Source organism: Theropithecus gelada, chromosome 1, assembly GCF_003255815.1.
Source record: "Theropithecus gelada isolate Dixy chromosome 1, Tgel_1.0, whole genome shotgun sequence".
In the NCBI taxonomy this organism is placed as follows: domain Eukaryota; kingdom Metazoa; phylum Chordata; class Mammalia; order Primates; family Cercopithecidae; genus Theropithecus; species Theropithecus gelada.
Window position 1 is genome coordinate 78,437,305 of NC_037668.1, and position 23,131 is coordinate 78,460,435.

The following is a 23,131-nucleotide window of genomic DNA, read 5'->3' on the forward strand; positions in this document are numbered from 1 at the left end:
AGTTATTCTTTACACCATGCTTGCCACTGTATTATACTGCTGCATAACTTCTAGAATATGCACCAACATCATTGGAAGATAATGTCCTATTCAGAGCAGAGATTTAAAGTATATGTATCTCTACTTTAAATCTATCTATATATTTAACATTGTCATGTTCTCTAATTTTTTCTAGCTGCCAAATTTAGAGACTTTGTTTTTGTTTTCGTTTTTGGATTTTTTTAAAGGGATAGGGTCTCACTCTGTTGCCCAGGCTGGTGTGCAGTGGCATGATCATAGCTCACTGAAGGCTTGAACTCCTGGGCTCAAGTGATCCTTCTGCTTCAGCCTCCCGAGTAGCTGGGACTACTACAGGCATGCACCACTGTGCCCAGCTAAGTTCTAAAAAAACAAAATTTAAGGCTGGGCATGGTGGCTCACGACTGTAATCCCAGGACTTTGGGAGGCTGAGGTGGGCGGATCACGAGGTCAGTTCAAGACCAGCCTGGCCAACACCGTGAAACCCCGTCTCTACTAAAAATACATAAAGTAGCCGGGCAGGATGGTGGGCGCCTGTAATCCCACTTACTCGGGAGGCTGAGACAGGAGAATTGCTTGAACCGGGGAGGTGGGGGTTACAGTGAGCTGAGATCCCACTATTGCACTTTAGCCTGGGTGACAAAGCCAGACTCCATCTCAAAATAAATAAATAAATAAAAATAAAAATAAGAGACACAGTCTTGTTATATTGCCCAGGCTGGTCACAAACTCCTGGGTTCAATGGATCCTTTTAAGTAACTGGGATTATAGGCATGAGCCACTGCGCCCAGCCAAATTTGGACACTTCGTGATTTTATCATTATATAAACTGTTTCAGCATCATTTATTTCAGGGTTGGTTGGTTTCTCTTGGAACCTTGACATTTACACATAATGTCCTTATGTATTTGAAAACAACTATCACCCTAGTGGATATAAAAATGTGGGAGTGCATGGGTGGGCGCCGTGGCTCACGCCTGTAATCCCAGCACTTTGGGAGGCCAAGGCGGGCGGATCATGAGGTCAGGAGATCAAGACCATTCTGGCTAACACAGTGAAACCCCGTCTCTACTAAAAATACAAAAAAATTAGCCGGTCGTGGTGGCAGGCGCCTGTAGTCCCAGCCACTTGGGAGTCTGAGGCAGGAGAATGGCGTGAACCCGGGAGGCGGAGCCTGCAGTGAGTCGAGATCCGCCACTGCACTCCAGCCTGGGCGACTGAGCGAGACTCCGGCTCAAAAAAAAAAAAAAAAAAAAAAATGTAGGAGTGCTTCAGTTGCAATCTCACCCACAGGAGGAAAGTCTTTAACAGATAAGTGACCAGGAAAACAGAATATTGGCATCTTAGTCACTCATCAAAGCTTTCAAGCAAGAGCTGATTGTAACCCAGCATTTATTATGGCTCACTTGAGACAGCTGATGTTTAACACAAAGAGTTGAATAGACAGGTTGACTGTGTAGGCTTTTCCTCTAAACTTTATATCTGTTATGAGTTAGGTAATCAAAAAGGAGTATTTAAGGATCACATCACCTAAACTCCCTAAAGAATTATCATTACTGAAAAAAAGATTAAATACAAAGCTTTCTGCTTTTACAAGGGATTTATATTTTAAAAATCTATTTAAAATAATCTGTCTTCTGCAAAACAACATAAGTTCATTGTCTATTACTTTTCCTATGGTGTCTCAAATAAAATCATGCAACAAAATTCTCCCTTGACTTCAGTGTCAGGAAATCTTGAGAAGAACTATTATGATTCCATATGTCAGATGAGAACTGTAAATGATAAAATGTAAATGCTCTCAGGTGTATGATCTGGCACATAAGAGAAATACAATATATATATATGGAATGGACAGATGAAAAACTGATTATATGCCTATGACATTTCCTTTCTCTCCTTTACCTACTGGAATTCTAGAGCTAAACTTCAACTCAGGTTCTTATAAATATATCTATTTGCTACTTTTAGTTGGTTTACATCTAATTTTATTTTTTATTTTCCTATTTTATATTGTATGTACAGAGATTATGAGATTATGTATAGAGATTGTATCAATTTTTTAAAGGAGGCAAACTGTAAATGCTAAATGGAAAAAAACCCCAGACATATATACAGAGAGAATATAAGAGGAGCAAGAATTTTCCCAATTCAAGCACACTATATGGCACACAGTTATGGTACACAGTTTAATGGTATATAGTACACAGTATATGGTACACATATGGTACATATCTTAATAAATACTTTTTTGGATAAAGAAATGAATAGATGGTAGAATGAATGAGACAGTAAAAAGCTAAAATTAAAGATAATGAAATAACTATCATGAGGAATCTGTGTCCTTAAAAACATGTAAATACCATGATTTTAAAATGTATAAACCAGTAAACTTGCTCACAGTACCCTATAAAACTTTAAAAATTCACTTAGAAAGATGGTTTATGAATAATTAGAATACAGTAGTGATGAACAGCAGGCAGCACAGGCCATTAGGAACACACTATTCCCAAAACTAACTGTGAGTTTCCTAGACTGAGAATGCATCAGCATTCCATAAGTTCTGACTATCTGGATTTCAGTAAGGCATATAAAAGGTGTTCCAAAAGATCCTTTAGATAAGATTTAGAAATACAGGATAAGGTAGATAAGTTCATTTGTCATCAGGAAATTGAATCTATAGAATGCTACCAAATTGAGACTAGTCTCAAATAGTTTACTAGCTGGCTTTGTCCTGTTAACATTTTCATAAATATCTGAGACAAATAAAATATTTACATGTAGATAAATGCACTGAGCACTTACTCTGTACCAGACTTTAAAATCAATCATCCCATTTAATTCTAATAACTCTCTGAGGAATGTAGTTTTATTTCCATTTCATGGTATGACAACTGCAGGCCAGGTGCGGTGGCTCATGCTCGTAATCCCAGCACTTTGGGTTGCCAACGTGGGCGGATCACCTGAGGTCAGGAGTTTGAGACCAGCCTGGCCAACATGGTGAAACCCCGTCTCTACTAAAAATACAAAAAAATTAGCCAGGCATGGTAGCGTGAGTTTGTAGTTCCAGCTACTCAGGAAGCTGAGGCAGGAGAATCACTTGAACCTGGGAGGTGGAGGTTGCAGTGAGCTGAGATTGTGCCACTGCAGTCCAGATCGGGCAACAGAGTGAGACTCTGTTTCAAAACAACAACAACAACAACAACAAAACAAACAAACAAAAAACTATAGCTAGAGGGTTTAAGCAACTCACCCACAGTCATTATGGTGGCCTAGTGGCATAACTACAATTCCAATCCTGGTCTGAATAAATCCAAAGCTCATTTATATTCTTAATCATCATGATGTTCTAAATTCTTATAACATAAACAAATAATTATTTAGCATTTTAATAAGAAACAAAAGTGGAAAAGATTGATATAACTCTTATCCTTATAAAGCTTATATTCATTGGAAGAAATATAAAACAAATTTTAAAGTAAGCAAAAGTAATGGCTTATTATGGAAAGTTCTAGGAGGGTGCTATGAAAAAGAATGATGGTGAAGCCTTCTCTAGAAAGGTTAATCAGACCTTTCTGAAGGATATATAGACAGGACATAAAAATGGGCTAATTTCTGTCTTTCTGATAACTTCTTTTATTCTCAAGCAACTAGTGGGGGAAGCTGGGAAGGGGAGGTAGAGAGGGAAACGATATATTTGGGGAATGAAGAGTAGTAAGAACTAGATATCTCATTCAGGCAAAGAAAACTAACTAGAGAATCCCAAATCCCAGTAGGCTTGCCCAGCATTATTGTGTGCTTATTTGAAGCTTGTGTTTATTTAAAAGAGAAAAAGAGAGAAAAAGGAGAAGAGAAGAGAAAAGACAGTGTGACTTTCTCTAGCTGTGTTCAACTGCAATACAGAAGGTGAACAGGTGGGTCCAACAAAATGAGTGCAACAGACAGTTTAAAGTATCACAAGGAAATTATAATGATGAACCTCAAAGTCTAAATAGGATGAGGAATATGAAAATTGGATATAGGAAAGCACAGATGGGATGTGAGAAAGATCAACAGATTGGAAGGCATGAGGAGATAAAAAAGTCTTTAGGACCAGTGATACTTGAACAAATAAATAGGAGTGGTAGGAAGTGGTGATCAGAGCCAGATGTTTGAAATCAAAATATATGAGGTGATATAGTTTCTATTAGTGACTCATCTAAATGTAAATACAAGGAAGAAGAAAAATTTTCTGGAGAACATGTCTAGGAACCGAGAGGATTATCAAGAATGATGACAGGAGTACAGATGATAAGGACTTAAGACTCATTTATGGGTGATAAAACTTGTGAAGGTCAACAGACAGAATCTGAACCCCAAACAATCTTGTCGATCAACTGCATTAGTAAAGAATGGCAGAAATCTGGTTTAGCATCAACTCAAGTTGGAAAACAACAATGGGGTTTTAGTTGATTCCCTGAGTTCAACAGAAGCCCACAATAAAATTTCAGAATAGAACTGTGCATAGCACCAGACAAACCTCCTCTAGAGCACTATGCTTGATCCTGGCACCTTCAGAAGGGGCTGAGCCTAGACACACTATCGTATGAAGAACAGTGAAAAGAACTAATTATATTTGGTAGGAAGAGGCAGGGAAAATAGGACTAATGAGAGCTAGGGTTACATTGATAAGAGGCTGTTATAATGCAATAGAGAAGTTAGGCTTATATCAGGTAACTGCAAAACCAGAACCAAAAAGGATAAAGTTGTAGAAGTTCTCTATAGAAGAAGCATTTTAGTAAAGACATTTCCAGTTTTTAGAGCAGCTAAAAAAAAAAAAAAAAAAGCTATCTTTTGAAGCTTTCATTTCCTTGTCTTGGCAATATTTAAGCACAGGCTGGAGCAACATCAGCTAAGCATGTTATAGAAAAAAAGGCCTGAGTGGCCACAAGTTGTACTGCTAAGGACATGTCTAAACCCTAACGCTAAGATTGGGTGAATTTCACGTTTATTTGTTCCTTGACCAAAAGGTCCATGGACTTCCGTTATACCTCCTGCAGGACTTTGCATACTAGATGGTTATCTAATACATTTCTGTTGCTGAATCATTCAGCATGGCAAGATCATGGGAAAAAAAACGTTACGTGGTAGAAAAGCACAGGTAGCATTGAGATTTATATCTGGTATAGCCATTGCAGTGACCTCACAGAACCTCTCTGAGACACAGTTTCCTCATATGTGAGATGGGATCTTGCTATTTACCCTGCAGAATTGTGGAAAAGATTAAATTTTATATATATATATATATATATATATATATATATATAGAGAGAGAGAGAGAGAGAGAGAGAGAGAGAGTGTTAAATTCACACATTTATATAGTGTCTGACAATATAATTAATTAAGAAGGTACTTAATTAATTGTTGTAGTTGTCATTATGTAGTTTGGATTTTTAAAAGGCAGTACGATAGTCTTGCTTTTAGCTACTGATAAACTTTTAACAGATATTCTTTGTTACAAAACGAAAGAGGTAGAAAATTACTGTCGTCTTCTTCACTACACCTCACTAAAATCACTCTGATCAGATTATCACAAACTGGTAAGGGTAGCATGCTTATGCTATAATCTGATATATTATATCGAACTTCACCAAAATTTATTTTTCAAATGAACCCTTGCTTACCTCACATTTTTCTACTGAAAACAATTGTATCCAAGTCAGAATATTACAGACAAAGGTCTCAGGTCAAATAGGTGAGTCACCCTCTTTTTATGGATGAAAAAGATCTGGAAATGTTACACTACTTGTCTAATATCATCTTGTTTTTCATATTTCCAGCCTGACTGAGCCTTACTTCTTAATTGCTCTACATTCTATGATGACTGACATCTGTCTGTCTGCATAAACAATGAGAAAACAGTTGTATTGAAAATTGTACTTTCTATGAGCCCAGGAGACCAGCCTGAGCAACATGGTGAAACCCGTCTCTACAAAAAATAAAAAAAAATAAAAAAAAAAAATACTAGTACAAAACAAATTAGCTAGGTATGGTGGCATGAGCCTGTAGTCCCAGCTACTTCAGTCAGGAGGTTGAAGTGAGAGGATCACTTGAGCCCAGGTGGTCGAGGTTGCAGTGAGTCGAGATTGTGCCACTGCACTCCAGCACGGGTGACAGACTGAGACACACACACACACACACACACCCCAGGACCCTGACACACACACATGCTCCAAAATAAAACCCAAAAGCTTCTAAAAAGCTTCTGCATAGCAAAAGAATGGGAGAAAATACATCTGACAAAGGATTATTATCAAGAATCTACAAGGAACTCAAACAAGTCATCCAGAAAAAAACAATCCCATTAAAAAGTGGAGAAACAACATGAACAGACATTTTTCAAAAGAAGATATACAAATGGCCAGTAAACATGAAATAATGCTCAATATCCCTAATCATAGGGAAATGCAAATTAAAACCACAAGATACCACCTTACACCAGTCAGAACAGCCATTATTAAAAAGTCAAAGAATAACAGATGTTGACACAGATGCAGTGAAAAGGAACTCTCATACACTGTTGGTGGGAATGTAAATTATGAAAAACAGTATTCAGATTCCTCTAAGAACTAAAAGTAGATCTACCATTCGATCCAGCGATCCCACTACTGAGTACCCAAAGGAAAAAAAGGTCATATCAAAAAGATACCTGCATGCATATGTTTATTGCAGCACAATTCACAATGGTTAAGATATGGAACCAACCTAAGTACCCATTAACCAATGACTGGATAAAGAAAATGTGGTAATGGCCAGGCGCAGTGGCTCACACCTATAATCCTAGTACTTTAGGAGGCCGAGGTGAGCGCATCACCAGGTCAGGAGATGAAGACCACGGTGAAAACCCGTCTCTAAAAAAATACAAAAAATTAGCCGGGCGTGGTGGTGGGCGCCTGTAGTCCCAGCTACTCGGGAGGCTGAGGCAGGAGAATGGCGTGAACCCAGGAGGCGGAGCTTGCAGTGAGCCGAGATTGCGCCACTGCACTCCAGCCTGGGCGACACAGCGAGACTTCATCTCAAAAAAAAAAAAAAAAAAAGTGGTATGTATACGTATGGTATGTGTATAGATACATGGTGTGTATATATATATGGTATGTGTATATATTATATATACAGTGTGTGTGTGTATATATATAATGTGTGTATATATAATGGAATACAACTCAGCTATAAAACAAGAATAAGGTCTTCTGCAACAACTTGGATGAAACTGGAGGTCATCATGTTCTCACTTACAAGTGGAAGCTAACTATGGTTATGCAGGGGCCTATAGAGAGGTATAATGGACACTGAAGACTCAGATGGGGGAAAGTAGGAAGGAGGTAAGGAATGAAAAATTACCTATTGGGTACAATGTACATTATTTGAAAGACAGGTATACTAAAAACCCAGATTTCAACACTATACAATTCACCCATGTAACTAAAAACCACTTGTACCCCTAAATCTATTGAAATTTAAAAAGAAAATTGGTCAGGCACAGTGGCTTATACCTGTAATCTCAGCACTTTGGGAGGCGGAGGTGAACAGATTGCATGAGCTCAGGAATTTGAGACCAGCCTTGGCAAGATGATGAGACCCTATCTCTACAAAAATATACAAAAATTAGCTGGATGTGGTGGTGTGCACCTGTAGTCCTGGCTACTTGGGAGGCTGAGGTGGGAGGACTGCTTGAGCCTAGCAGGTTGAGGCTGCAGTAAGCTGAGACTGTGCCACTGCATTCCAGCCTAGGCACCAGAGCAAGACCCCTGTCTCAAACATAAAATAAAATAAAATAAAAAAATAAAATAAAATAAAATAAAATAGAAAATCAGTTTTCTTTAAGAACAGCAACTGACACATTTTAATGTATACAGGTCTGCTTCAAGAACTAACAAGTTAATACATAGCTTTCCTAATAGCCACATAATAAAATGTGTTGCTGAGACAGTAAATTATTTGAGAGCTGCTCAGAGAATCGAGTAGCTCATTTATTACTGGGACTGGGCAATGTAATTTCTCAGATTTGAGGTACGGCAATCAAGGCTTTTTTATTTTTCACATGACCTTGCCTCATCCCTTCCTTAGCTGAGATGTGTGGAAAAGTATTTGCTGAAAAGGACTTTCTTGGTGCTGATCATGTATTGAGGGAAAAAAAAGCACATAAAAGCAATCTATTTAGGATTCTTAAACTGTTGCTGTAGCTACAGACTGAGTTAGTCAACAGTAGATAAACTGTCAAATGGCTTTTAAAAAGTCTTTATAGTTAACTCTGTTCTGAATAATACAAAACTATCTGTCACTCCTCTACTACCATAATGCTATTAAGTACAAAGACACAAACATATTCTTGAGGAAAGGACACGAAATCCATTCTTTAATAATTACCTGAACACATCAGAAACAGGATTCCACCCTACTCTCCAATTCCAGACTAACAGAAACTTTCCTTTTTTTGGTGGTATATTTGGCAGATTAGAACATTAAGATTTTTGGGCTTTAAAATATCTTTTGGCATCTATGTAGACTGACAAGCAAACACTGTAAAATATGTCAGAGGAACCAAATTACTTATGTGGTTTTATGTTACTGAACTAACATGTTTCTTTTATAATTTCTCTGACTGTTTTACTATCAGTATTTATAGAAGAGGAGAAATGTGCTATGAATTTCAATGGCATAGGGGATATGATTTAGTAAAAAGTCTGCTAAAATATCATCAATATAAAAATTATTAATGAGAGCAGTTAAGGAAACAAATCTTTTCAGACCTTTTTAATTTCAGGCAAGAAGAAAAGCAAAATACATGATGGCATATATATAAGATATTTCACTTCATAAATATTCATTCATTCATTCATTCATTCATTCACATACAGGGTCTTGCTCTTTTGCCTAGGCTGGAGTGCAGTGGTGCAGTCTTGGCTCACTGCAACCCCCGCTTCCCAGGCTCAAGCACCCTTCCAAGTAGCTGGGACTATAGGCATGTGCCACCATGCCCGGCTAGTTTTTATATTTTTAGTAGAGACAGGGTTTCACTATGTTGGCCAGGCTGGTCTTGAACTCCTTGCCTTAAGTGATCTGCCTGCCTCAGTCTCCCAAAGCACTGGGATTAAAGGTATGAGCCGCCACACCCAGCCCAAATATCTTATTTTTGGAATAAGATATTTATCTTATTTTTGGAATTTGTTTCATTAGATTACTCATGTTTTATATCAATATAAAAACTGTATGTTCTAAAATACAAGCATAACCAGCTATTGGGAGTAACTATTTGCATATGACTACACATGAGTACACTGGTGGGGGTGGGGGTACAGGTTACAGAATGGGGAAGGATTCAGCAACAGATCACAAACAGGGAAAGGTCTGGAATTAACCTCAAACTTCATCTTGAGACAGTGATGATTCTTTTAATTCTGTGACTCTCATAATCAAGATACCTAGAATATTCAAAGAATATTCAAAACACAGAGTAATCGGGAGATGACCAAGGAGAACACCAACAGACTTATAAGAAAGATCTAGTGCATGAGAAAAATAGAATTTGACAGAAACTTAAAATGTTATTATTTTGGAATGGCTTGCCAATAATACCACCTTTGTATCTCAGCTTCTGACAACAGTTTTCACAGGCTATTTATTGACAGCTGTATCTGAGTTAAATGCATATTTCCTGAATAGCATTAATTAGATTAGTGCAGAGGAAAATGGGCTTTTTTAAAAAACAAATGCTTTGATTCAAATACAATGCATGTGCAACCAGGCAGTTGTAACTATAGTACTAGATAGGAGTGTGGGAAGTATCCAAATCAGAGTAAAAAAGGCTCATAAACTGGTAATTTTAAATTATCTCAAAGAACATTTTTAAAAGGATAATCTATTTTGGCCAGGCGAGTTGGCTCATGCCTGTAATCCCAGCACTTTGAGAGGCCGATGCAGGCGGATCACCTGAGGTCAGGGGTTCGAGATCAGCCTGACCAACAAGGTGAAACCCCATCTCTACTAAAAATACAAAAATTAGCCAGGTGTGGTGGCAAGCACCTGTAGTCCCAGCTACTTGGGAGGCTGAGACAGGAGAATTGCTTGAACCCAGGAGGCAGAGTTTGCAGTGAGCCAAGATCATGCCAATGCACTACAGCCTAGGTGACAGAGCGAGCGAGACTCCGTCTCAAAAAAAAAGGATAATCTGTTTTAAAAAAAGAATGTTGAATGTACTATAAAGAGTTTAGCCATCAACTACATAGAGACTGGCTTGTTCTCAATTGTAAGAGGCCATCACTTTTATCCATTCCCCCTTTCCTTTCCTTTCAGTACTATTAGGAAACTATTCACAAGTGTACCCTTGGACAATGCTGAGCAGTAATTATGACTTGCTGACAAAGAGATATGAACAATTACTGAGCCCATTTTGAAACCCTACACTAATAAAGTCATTAGATGCTGCCCTAGCCATGATCTCTCTAAAAGCTTCTGAAGTTACAAGAACACACGGCATTGTTTGCAGGGACAATTGCTGCTGGCAGAACGCAAACCTTGAGTTAAACCATGCTGCAAATTGATCTTGACATTCTGTTAAGACCGCCACTAAAAATCAAAAGCAGAAGAGAAAAGGAGAAAATGAGTGGGTAGGATGTAATCATGGAACAGGAGGGGGTTCCTCCTCACCTTCTCTCCTCCCTCTTCACAAAACAAACCATGGAGAAAATGACAAACTCTCCTGGTGTTTTGGAACCTTCATTTTAAAGCATTAATTAAGCCCTTGACCTGGGATATTTAGGATGGAAATACACTTCCTTTAAAAGTACTGGAAGGAAAATGTTGCACAAAGGGAATAAAGAAGTTTAGGGAAAATTATATGGAAATCTGGCATGAAGGTGCTCCTGAAGTCTTAGTACCCTGACCACAACATGTTCATCTGTTTTATCAGCTACCTCTGCAGAATCCATATTTGTACCTAGGGTAGCAGCTGGAAATTAATACTCCTGTGTCTCCCATGCAGACTCCACACCTGGGCTATATCTGCAGGATCAAATGGAAGTATAGGGTTAGAGTAACATGGTCAGCAAGGCTTCAGCCAGGCATGAACCACTGAGTAGTTTGGAATTAAGGGTAAGCCACTGTGAATATGGCTAATTACTGAGATGGAAAGTACATGTGAAGACAGCTTACTGATAATAAGTGCTTTAAGTCAATTAACTCTTGCCAAAGATTAAGTAATGTGGAAAACTATCACTTGAATATTAAGCCTAACAAGTACCTGTCAGCACAACAGCGGAAGTTTGCAGTGACCTGAAATACCACACCCAAGGGCATTAAGTTCAAAAGCTAATACTGACAGGCACAGAATTCTGTCTGTGAATATTGGTATTAAATGTGTGTACAAAATTTAATACAATGCTATGTATATTTTATATGCAACCTGTATAACCCAAGCACTACTGGCAACTCCTGTGGAACTGTTTACAACTACTCTGAACACTGCTTAGAAATAGTGTGCAATGCCTGATTTAACACTTAGTAGCATGTACACTGATGTGCAAAACATTTTCATCTCAGGTACTTACATAAGCAATTCATTTTCCAGCACTCATAGCTAGCTGATTACCCAGTTGGCACTATTCCAGTGAAATTCAAATGTTTGATTCTAAGTGTTCTAAAATTAGATAATCTAAACCAGCACCTATATTTGCTTTGTGGACCCTCCTATGCAGAACAAGAGATACCCGCTAACCCACTTATTACTGGTTAATACTGGCGGTTCACTGAGTCACATATGTGATGTGGCTTTCCTTGATGAAGCAACTTCAGCTAAGAATCCACAGCTCAGCCTGGAGGGCACAGCCTTTATGGAGGGACAGATTAATACTCACTGTGCTGGTGCTTTACATAGTACTATTTATGGTTAATTCTGATGGTGTTCTAATAGAACATGTCTGAATGCTTGGTCTCTTCCACCATGTAGCCAGTCTAGCACTCCGGGCCTGGGGACAGGTTTATAATCAATTCTCCCACCATTGTAGAAGGTTCAGTACCATCCCAGAATGGCCCAACTTGTGAGACCAATTACTTCTGGGGTATCACAGAGGCTTGGTGAAGTCTGGGGAAGAAACTCTGGAACCAGGATGAACTCATCTGGGTTGGAATTCAAGCCACTTTCCAGATGGCCTGGGAGCACCTGAGGCACATGGGCATACACCATCATATTCTGAGACCCTACAATGCCAGCAGTAGACCAAGTATCCAATCTGAACATTTAAAATTCATTCTGTAAGGAGAATGAAGGTTTTAGTACCATATATTAGTACCATTAGTGGCTACAGGGGAAGATCACACTATTAGAGGAATGTAGCTGCATTTCCAATGTTCTTGCCATTACCCAAATTGGTACTCTCTTGTTATTTTTCAATAAGCCTATTAGAGATTATTTGTTTATTATCAATATAGTACTTACTCTTTAAAAGGTAATTATGGCTAGGTGCAGTGGCTCATGCCTGTAATCCCAGCACTTTGGGAGGCCGAGGTGGGTGGATCATGAGGTCAGGAGTTTGAGACCAGCCTGGCCAATATGGTGAAACCCCGTCTCTACTAAAAATACAAAAATTAGCCAAGCATGGTGGCATGCACCTGTAGTCCCACCTACTCGGAAGGCTGAGGTGGAAGAATTGCTTGAACCTGGCAGGTGGAGGTTGCAGTGAGCTGAGATTGCACTACTGCACTCCAGCCTGGGTGACAGAGCGAGACACCATCTAGGACGGACGGATGGAAGGAAGGAAGGAAGAGAGGAAGGAAGGAAGGGAGGGAGGGAGCGAGGGAAGGAGGAAGGAAGGAAGGAAGGAAGGAAGGAAGGAAGGAAGGAAGGAAGGAAGGAAGGAAGGAAGGAACGAACTTGTGTAAAGCAATGGAATTACAGACACAGCTCCCTCAGGGAGCTGACAACCTAGCAGGGAGATAGACAGTGACCATACAATGTAATGAGTGCTATTAGTACAAGTTAGTATAGATACATTATAGGAGCATACAGAATATGCATGTTAACCCTGATTGAGGCAAGAGAAGGATGGGGAGAGGCAAGGCTTCCTGGAAGTGATACCTGTCCTGAATTTTAAGAAATTATTCTTTCATAGCTAAGCACTCATTCATTAAGAATACATTGTACTAACAATATTTTTATTGTATTTGTTAAATCTATGATGGTTTTCTACATGATACATATCCAAAGAATATCTTAACCCTGCTTCACTGTCTGCTTGTAGACATATGCCAATGCTAGGATGAATCATTAACAAAAAAACTTCTTTGGATTTGTCCATGCTGGCTGGTTGACCTTAATTCTCAATCTGGTTCAGATTATAGAGGATTATATTAGCTGGCCAGCTCTCTCTATTCCTTCTCTCCTCAATTATTTCAACCACTGATCCTTTGTTCCCCATACATAATTATGAGGTTTTAAACACCAATGCCCTTTAGTAAAGAGTAGTAAAATCTGCCACCCAAAAGACTAGGAATGCTACTATGGTAATATAAAATCTTTAAATAGAAAAGAGTAAAGTTCTAACTTCATGTTTCTGTATGTCATCTCTTTCAAATCCCTCTTTGACCCCCTTGGGTACAGCAAGTCAGTATAAAGTTCATCTATACTCCTAAAGTACCTTATACATACCTCATATTATATATTAGCTCTTATGTCTGTTTTGCCTACTAGACTATGAGTGTTTTGAGGGTTAGGATTGTGTCTTGTTCCACCTTTCATTCTCAGATGACACACCATTCCTGGTTCATATTATTCAGTGTTATTCAATGAACAAACATAACAAACACAGTTGGTCTTCTGCATCTGTGGGTTCTGCATCTGTTGATTAAACTAGCCAAGTATCAAAAATATTCAGAAAAATATTGTGTCTATACTGAACATGTACACTTTTTTCTTGTCTTTCTTACCTAAACAATACAGTATAACAACTATTTACATAGCACTTACATTGTATTAGGTATTATAAGTAATCTAGAGATGACTTAACGCAGATGGGAGGATGTGCATGGGTTATATGCAAATACTATGCCATTTTCTATCAGGGACTTGAGTATCTGTGGATTTTGGTATCTGTAGGAGGTCCTGGAACCAATCCTGCATAACTATGAAGTGATTTACAGGATCTTCTTGTTTACTGTTACCTATCTGTTTTTAGCTCTTTCTTTTACAGGTAAATCCTACTATTTCCATCAGAATTACTGGTCAAACCAATATTTCAGAAATTAGAACAGGGCATGGTGTCACACGCCTCTACTTCAGCTCCTTGCAAGGCTGAGACAGGAGGATTGCTTGAGGCCAGGAGTTTCAGGCTGCAGTGCACTATGATTATGCACTCCAGCCAGGGCAACATAACGAGACCCTGTCTCTTCAAAAAAAAGAAATTATACCTTTAGCACTTCTCAAGACTACCAAGGGCTTCCTGTCATTGTTTTAAGAATGGCTCTGAAATCCAACTAGACATCGTGGCCCAGAAGACTGTAGAATATTTTCCAAGGAAAAAACCTCCTATTTAGATATGCAATATTGAAATTATAAGCAACATTCTTAGATGGAAAAAATGCATATATTTATTTGCTAAATGCTTTCTGAGTTTCTTTTTCCTAGAATTTAAAAAAGTGCCTTGTTTACTGAAACCAACAAAACGAATAAGCCCTTCCAGGAGATCACATTTTAGTAGGGGAGATGATAGACATTAATCATTACAGCTAAAGTTTCATGTCTCAGTTCATATTTGGAATGTTCTAAGATCAACTTAAGAATTATTCCAACATATTTTATACACAGTGGGCTGGAAAATCTAAGTATTCAACTAAGAATGAAGGTTATTAGAATCATTTAAGAGGTGTAAAAATCCAAATCATCAACATCACAGGGGTTATGACATTTTATAGAAGTGTTTCTTTTTTTATTCCAATTTTTAGAGAAATTAGGAAATTTAATTTATAATAGCAAGTGATACTCATATTCTGGTGACTTCACCAAAGCATTCACTTAGTTTTATATCCTTCACTTATCTCCTACACACATGAGAGAGCCATAGTAAACTGTGACTAAAGAACTAATGCCTCTATAGGCTTAATCAGAGTAATCCTTAAGCAAAAGTATATCTGCTTGGCAAGTCTCTTCCTATCTTGGATATCAACATCCTCAGCTATAACATCAGGTGGTAGTCCTAGAAAACCACTAAGAAAACATCCAAATAGCTTACAGGTCCAGGACTCTCTAAATTTTTATGGCCAGTGTGAACTAGGTTAACCAGATATGGGACCAGGCAAGTTATTAACCAGGAATTTATTTCCAAACTTACATCTATCATAAAAAAGTAACAGTTAAAAGGAAACCCACAACAACAAACTTACTTGTGATGCCTAGAAATCTCTTCTGTATTTCCATATATTAATATGTCCCCATTTCAGCTTACAATATGCAAATGATGGCATAATACCTTTTGACATGTACCCCATGGATCAACAAATATTAGTGTAAGCAGTCGTCTACCGAATCGAGAGTGAAAGCTTGAGGTTTTGTTACTCAAAGTTAAAAGCATCTAATGAGTGACACAATCAGTTTTCATGATAAACACCTCTGGATAAATGTGGTGTAAAAATCCAAGAAAGATAATACAGTAGGAAACCCAATTAGACAATTTTATTTTGACGAATCTACGATATGATAGGTGGCAAGAAAATTGTGGTTAAGTTAAACCCCCTTTTCTTTTTTTGAGACAGAGTCTCGCTCTGTCGCCCAGGCTGGAGTGCGGTGGCGCGATCTCAGCTCACTGCAAGCTCCGCCTCCGGGTTCACGCCATTCTCCTGCCTCAGCCTCCCGAGTAGCTGGGACTACAGGGGCCCGCCACCATGCCCGGCTAATTTTCTTTTTTGTATTTTTGGTAGAGACGGGGTTTCACCATGTTAGCCAGGATGGTCTTCATCTCCTGACCTCCTGATCCGCCCGCCTGGGCCTCCCAAAGTGCTAGGATTACAGGCGTGAGCCACCATGCCCGGCCTAAACCCTTTTTTTGAGCAATAAACCAGCCTAATCAATTATCTTACAGTTTCATATGTCAAAGTCAATCCCCTTTTTGGGAATATGTCATTCTAATGAATTTTCACCTTGTGTTTATAAAATGTGTATTTTCCCATTTGCCTTAACGGTAATAATGATGGATCAAAAGTAGCTATGTAATTTTATTTGTTACTTTATTTTTTTATTACTTGCTTTTTAATTTTCTGATATTTTAAAAAAACTTTTATGTCTGGAGGGTACATGTGAAGGTTTGTTACATAGGTAAATTGGTGTCTTGGGTGTTTGTTTTACAGATAATTTCATCAATCAGGTATTAAACTCAGTACCCAGTGATTATCTTTTGTTACTCTAAAATAGAGAAATATGATACCTTTTACATTTGTAATGTGGACAGAACTATTAATAGATTTTGAATAAGTATGTCAAGTATCTTAAATTATAGAAATCATCCCATTCCCCTATTGCCCCATTTGTGGTTCCTATAAATGTTTATTAAATTGAATTCCTAGATGTTCCTATTTTCAATCTTTAATATTACCTTTTACAAATTTTCATGACAGATACTTAATTCAAAATGTAGATTGAAATATCCTATCATACTTAATAGTCAGTTCTGCAGTTCATTGAGAAATAGCTCTAAAGCCTTAAACAACACCTTTATTTAGTGTTTTTTAAAAAGTGTCATAAGGAGTTAATAGGACACAGCTGTACTGGCTCTTGCTAATAAGCAGCTTCTGTCGCTTTGGTCACCACAGGTGTCTCTGTAACCTGCAAACTCTTATTACTAGTGTATCAAAGTTGTGCTACTTAACAGACTTCTTTAGTAAAACATAACAAAGCAATTACATGGCTGTTGATTGCCAGTCATAAAAAAAAAAACCCTCAAACACTGTTTTTCAAAAGAAACTACACTGCAATTTTTTGTCATTGTAAAATAAAAGGAACTAAGGAATTAAATGGAGGACAGAACAAAATAACAGCAGGTAGCCCACTGAACTTAGCCACTACAGATGGTTTAGAAATAGTGTTTCCTTCTCCATCAAGTTGTGGATAAAAGGAAAGGAGGAGATTCCTTACTGCCAGTGAATGGCAAAAGATTTAGCCAAGTCTCCAGTCTCTGTATTTTGCCTCATGAAAGACCTTCGATGTGGCATTTTTATCTGTTTGTGGCACCGCTTTTCATCACCTTTAACTGAGTGTGAATAATAACCTGATTTAATTTAAACAAATACAGGTGCTAAAGATTCTTTATTTATGTATAACAGGGAACATTTCCAAGGCAAAAGGAAGTCATCTCATGAAATTTCCTAACCATTTGCTTAAAGAAATGAAGTATTAGATTAGGAAATAGCTTCAACATTATTTTGCCTCACATTTAAGGAAAGAATCATGTTCTTTTCTGATTCAGATTAAATAAAACAAAGTCTGAATGATGACCAAAAATTCAGTAAGCCATAAAGTAACAAAAAGACAAATCAGATGGTTTCTAATTGTTCTATAATCGTTTAAATTAGGTAACTATAATATGCTTGCCTTGAAATGAATTAATTTAATCTCCCTGTTCATAAACCAGCAATCTGCGATTACGATTGTGTTAACACACCCAAAGTAGCATCATGGGATGTCATAGACACATGTGTAATTAAACATGATGAAATATATTTCAGATGGGAAACTGAAATAGGCAAAATATGAAGAATTGTTAATCACTTACAGATACTATGATTAACAAACTAAGTAAACTCATCCTGACAACTAGGAAAGGAATTTTTTTCCCTATTGAGAATATGGAAGTATTGTTGGCTGTGTGCAAAAGAATGTGTGCAATAAAGCGATTACATCAATTAGCATATGCTAGAGTTAAGCTATTACCAACTCCATTGGACTTGTGCAGAAAGTCCTGCCCTCTTCACTGAAGTTATTAAAAAATAAACTTACTACTAAGATTATATATTAGACTTGTTTTGCCTTTTCTGAACATCATTAAAAACATTAGTTTTCCCTAAAAGTTCAAAAACATATTAGAAATGTCTGTTGCACTGCAAAAATAAGATGAGAAATACATTTTTATTTTCAGGTTATGCTTGAATTTAAAAAGTTTTTATAAGTTAAGGTATATTTTCATAATTGCAAATAACTGCATGTGTTAGCTGCAATGAGCAGCTTTTGTCTAATAAAATGCAATGGTAGAGAGTTTAATGCTGAGGATGAAAAATGTTTATGATGATGACAAACACAATGATTTTTTTTTTTAATAGAAGCCCAACTTATAACTTGTGAACAACAGTATTACCTTGCTCTGTTGGAGTCCTTTGTCAGATCCCAAGCCCAGGTTATAAAATTTTGACTCAGATAAGAAACAATGGATTCAGCACAAAGCATTTGTGAGCAGAAGACATTGGTTAATACACTTTCATCATGGTGGAGGTAGATAGCAAGAAGCTTTCTCTGAAAAGAGGAGAAAAATCTGATCAATTAAGATATCCACTAATGTAAGATTTCTTAAATTTTAGACAGGCATAATTAGTCTATGTGAACAGCAAAGACAAAAATTAAATGCTATTCCCTAAAAGAGTACTTTACATTGTGGAGTTCCTAAAGCATCTAAAATATCAAAAAATTTTACTTCCTTACACCTGAAAAAGGCTAGGATGATTATATCTAATTTTTCAGACTGCTATTGCAGATTTCTGTTAACATGTGCAAGCCTATCTCAAACGAAGTTGCAACAGAATTGTATTTTGCTTAAAGAAAATGGATTTACTATTCTTTTCATTTAATAGATATATGTAAAGAGAAATATTAACTTTGAACTGTTCAACAATACAGAGAAAAAAATTCATTAAAACAGAATGACAAAATTCCTCTTACATATTTTTTATGGTTTTAATCTGAACAATGGATAGTCTCTTCCATTTGAAAGGAAAAGGTCTGAAATGAAGTTTTCTTTTTGTTCTATAGATAATTTTAAAGTCCTTAATGTGTTCTCATATTAAGCCCTTATTTAACAGCATGTAACATATAATTGCCATATGAAAAGATAGAAAAATATTCAGTTCACATGCATTCTTTCCAGTTTATATTTCAGAAAATATCCACTGTGGCTTTTCATATAGAAAATTATTATTTCCCTTTTGCCATAATAAAAGTTGCTTTCAATAAATGACTTGGTCTCTTAAATGTGTCTTCTGTCATAGTTGGATACTCAATGCAATAATTAAAACTAAAAACTGAAATTGAACAAGGTAATAAGTATAATAAAAACAATGGGTATAAGTAGCCATTGATGGTTTGCAACATGTTAGCTTTACCAACAATGATTATAATGATTAAAGAGCTTAAATTGTTGACTACCTTCTTGGTAGTCAGTTCTTGAAAGAACTGAGTTTAACAATACTCACAATTACCAGGGAAAGGAAAGATAAAATTTTATGGTAAAGACAACATACAAACCAATCTTTGAAATTCTGTCAAAGGAAAATTTCAGGGAAGCTTAGTATCTTTCCCTTTATGTTAAATAAGAATGTGATGACAGCAAATGAAAATCTGCTGTGTGGGATTCTGAAGAAAAGAAGGAAACTTACAGAAAAATATAAGGCTCATGCTGATGAAAGGCTAATGAAATCTGACGTTAGGAATTATCTCGATAAATAATCCAAATAATAGTAACAGTAATCATCATTAAAATTATTTCTTACAAAGGTAAACTTTATAATAGATGAGAGTAGCCACAGTTAGGTAGATTAAGATTCTAAAAGCATCTACTATGAATAGGAGACACTGTTACTTTCACAAACGTTATCTACTCTAATTTCCAGAATAAATCTTTAACATAGCATCCTTAACCCCATTAGCATATGAGGAAACTGAGGTTTAGAAAGTGGACTTGTTCCAAATGTCACAGCTAGTTAGTAAGTAATACGAGGACTGGCTCCCAGCTTGTCTAACTCCAAGTCCAAGTAAGTGTTTTTTCTCTGATACTACAGTGGTAGCAGGGAAATCAACCACACTGTAGTCAAGGCTTGTGGAAGCACTCATATAGCATGAGGATGCCAGACTGCTTTGGACTGAGACTCAGAGACAGCTTGTAATGGGAATAAGGGCAGGACTCCTGCGTATAAGTAGCTCAGCTGATCCCACCCTGCTTCTATGTGTTAATTCATTTGTTCATTCATTCAACAAGCATTTGTTGAAATACTCTTTGTGTCAGGCTCAGCAGGAAGCAGTGGCAATAAAATGATGAACAAGAAAGACTTGGGGTTTCTTCATCTATGTTGATGTCTGCAGAGAACGGTATCAGGCTTCTAGGAAGTTTGTAATCAGATACATTGTTAGAGAGATACTTATCTAGTAAATTCCTACTCATCCTATAAGGCTCAAAAAAAAAAAAAAAAAAAAAAAAGCCTCTATGAAACCTTCCCTGATTCCCTCAGGCAGAGTTAAGAGCTTCCTTTCCTGGGTCTGTATCTCTTTCTATTAGTATTACAATTGTTTACCAGTTTCCCCTCTAGACTAACTTTCTCAAGAGAGAGAATGAGGTCTCTTTCAGTCTTCTTTGCATCTTTAAACTAGCATGGGTCCCAGCCTGTTTGACGAAAGAAACAAGAACACTGATATGAGCCACAGCCCCTTGGCAAAAAAAGATACCCCATTGCAGTGGCAATGCAAAATCAGTTTTAGTAAATGAGTCAAGAATTCTGATGCTTTAGGGAAAGTAATGTGAACCTGGCACCATTAACAAATTCAGAGCTCTTCTTCTTAGGAGCTCTCTAACTGAATAGACAGAGGGATGTCAACCTCTAATTCAGCTTGATCGTTTCTCAGCAACTACATTTAATGAGACACTGGGAACAAGAGAGCTGTCCACTTTTAAATCAGCATATTTCTAACTAAACAATGGCAATGGCTAAATCTTTAAAATGCCTATTTCTCTCAAGAACACTGCAATGGAACATTTAGACTTTGGGAAAGAGATTAGTGATTTACATTGCTATCTCACTGATTTAATTTAAATGCTCTTCCAAACCAAACACACATGTGCCGAAGAGGCTACTAAGAAATCCAACATGCAGAGTTCCCTATAAGTGCAGCCGACAGTGTTGACTGAAACTAAACTTGGAAATCCAGGGCACTAATGCACAATATCAAGCAATAAAACAGCATCTCTTTGGCAATATTTAATTTAAAAAAGAAGAAAGAGGCAGGCGAAGATCAGGCACTGTCTGTTTTGGAGGATCAACCATTCTGCATTTCAAAGCATTGGTCCCTGCAATATCCAGGTTACTGTGCTAGAATCTCGACTATTATATCGCAGTTGTGAGAGGGAGGGCAAAGATGTGTTTACTCAGTGATTAGGCCCTTAGAATAAGCCTCTAGCTCCTAGAGAGACAGCTCACCACTTATTCATTTGGGCCAATTCACAAAGCCTAGGAAGATTAAACATCCATGCTGAGAAGACAAGCGAATGCAGACGGTGAAAAAGAAATAAAAATTCTTTAAAAACTCTGAGATGACTTCATTATTTTTCCACAAGGAAACTTTAGGAAAGTGTTTAGTTAGAGAAAAACCCACATTGACCTCTCTCTAAACCCTTAATCTTTCCTTTGTGGTGGCACTGCTTTGTGGTAAGCGACTGGCTCGCCTCGCCCCTCTTTTCACTGGAAGCTGAGAGAAAAAAGACTCTGGAGAAACAGTTTTCGTTCCAGGGACACAAACCCCTGACACTGTTAAACATGAGATGCCAGGAAAACACACTTAAAAAAAATTCCCACTTTAAGCTCTAGACTGAATGTGAGAAAGGAGATGATAAAAAGAGTATCCCAAGAGGATCTTCAGGCTGTGGGTACCCCAAAGTAGCCTTCAAAAGGAAAACTAATAATTTTAAAATAATCTTTTCTCTGACATAAGCTTTCAACAAAAATTTTTCTGCTGCTTTTATGACAATAAATAAGCAAAATATAAAGACTCAATAGTATGGAAGTGCTAGTAAATTTAGGCTATATAAATCTGATTAAATTACAGTCACAGATAAATGGACTCCAGACTCAGATTTCTGATTATCTTACTGAGCTCAATTAAGCACAGGCCAAAAGAGTGAGAACTGGGTTCAGCATATCAACCAATTTGGAAGAGTTGAAATGGCAAACTAATCAGAAAACTGCTTTCATGAAGAAAAGCAGTACCACAGAAAATGAGTAAGAAAATGTTTTGATTTCTATTACTACTATAACCAGCTTTTCTTTTGGCCCATTAATAATTCAGTTCAATAACATTTAAAGAGTACCTATGTGTTAGGGATTGAGACTATAAAGATGAATGAAACAGTTTCCTTACCCTCAAAAAGTGGTGGGAAATAATGTGTGGAGGTAAACGTTTTATTTAGTACCATCTAACAAATGATAATATTGCGGCATTAAAAAGAATATATTGTATTTGTCCTTTCTAATTTGGCAGAGAGGGTCTAAGTCTGGCAGACCACAAAGGCAAACAACCAAGCTACACTATCCTGATTCCCTCCCTGTAATCTAAGTTTTAGTAACACAGTGCAAAGGGAAGTCTCCAAGCTTTAAAGTAACAGAGAGCTCTGTTCTAAATCCAGTTTTGCCACTTAGCAGCTGTGTGACCACGGGGCAATTGGGTTGTTGTAAGCATTGCAGATAATGTAGGTTAAGTACCTATTTACAAGGCCTGGCCCATAGTAGGTGCTGAATGAAAGGTAGCTGTTAGGATGAAGATTCCTGAACTATCCATGCAAAATAAAGGGTTTTGAAAGCAATTTCAAGAGAAATAATGGCCATGAAAATGTATTAAAGATTAAGCAGCTCCTTCATTTTTCCTACTGGCAATAGTGTCTGGGATGCTTATTGTGTCTCTGCGTTTGGTGCCTCACTAATCTTCACATTCAAATCCAGGAGCTAAGGTACTAAGTTGATGCTTAAGAAATGCCCAGCTGACAGCAACCGATGTGACTTGGCCTTGAGCTACAGTAGCTATTGTATTTAGACTCTTAGTGTCACAGAACCATAGAATATTACAG

The 23,131-nt window shown here is 37.3% G+C and overlaps 1 protein-coding gene across 1 annotated transcript in view; it reads right to left on the minus strand.

The window, feature by feature from the left end:
- The window catches only part of FAF1 (Fas associated factor 1), a 506,936-nt gene that overhangs the window by 102,873 nt on the left and 380,932 nt on the right, over positions 1-23,131 (minus strand). Inside the window, exon 13 of the mRNA XM_025388444.1 lies at positions 18,389-18,543. Coding sequence (XP_025244229.1) covers positions 18,389-18,543 — 155 coding nt within the window. The remainder of the gene's footprint in view (positions 1-18,388; positions 18,544-23,131) is intronic.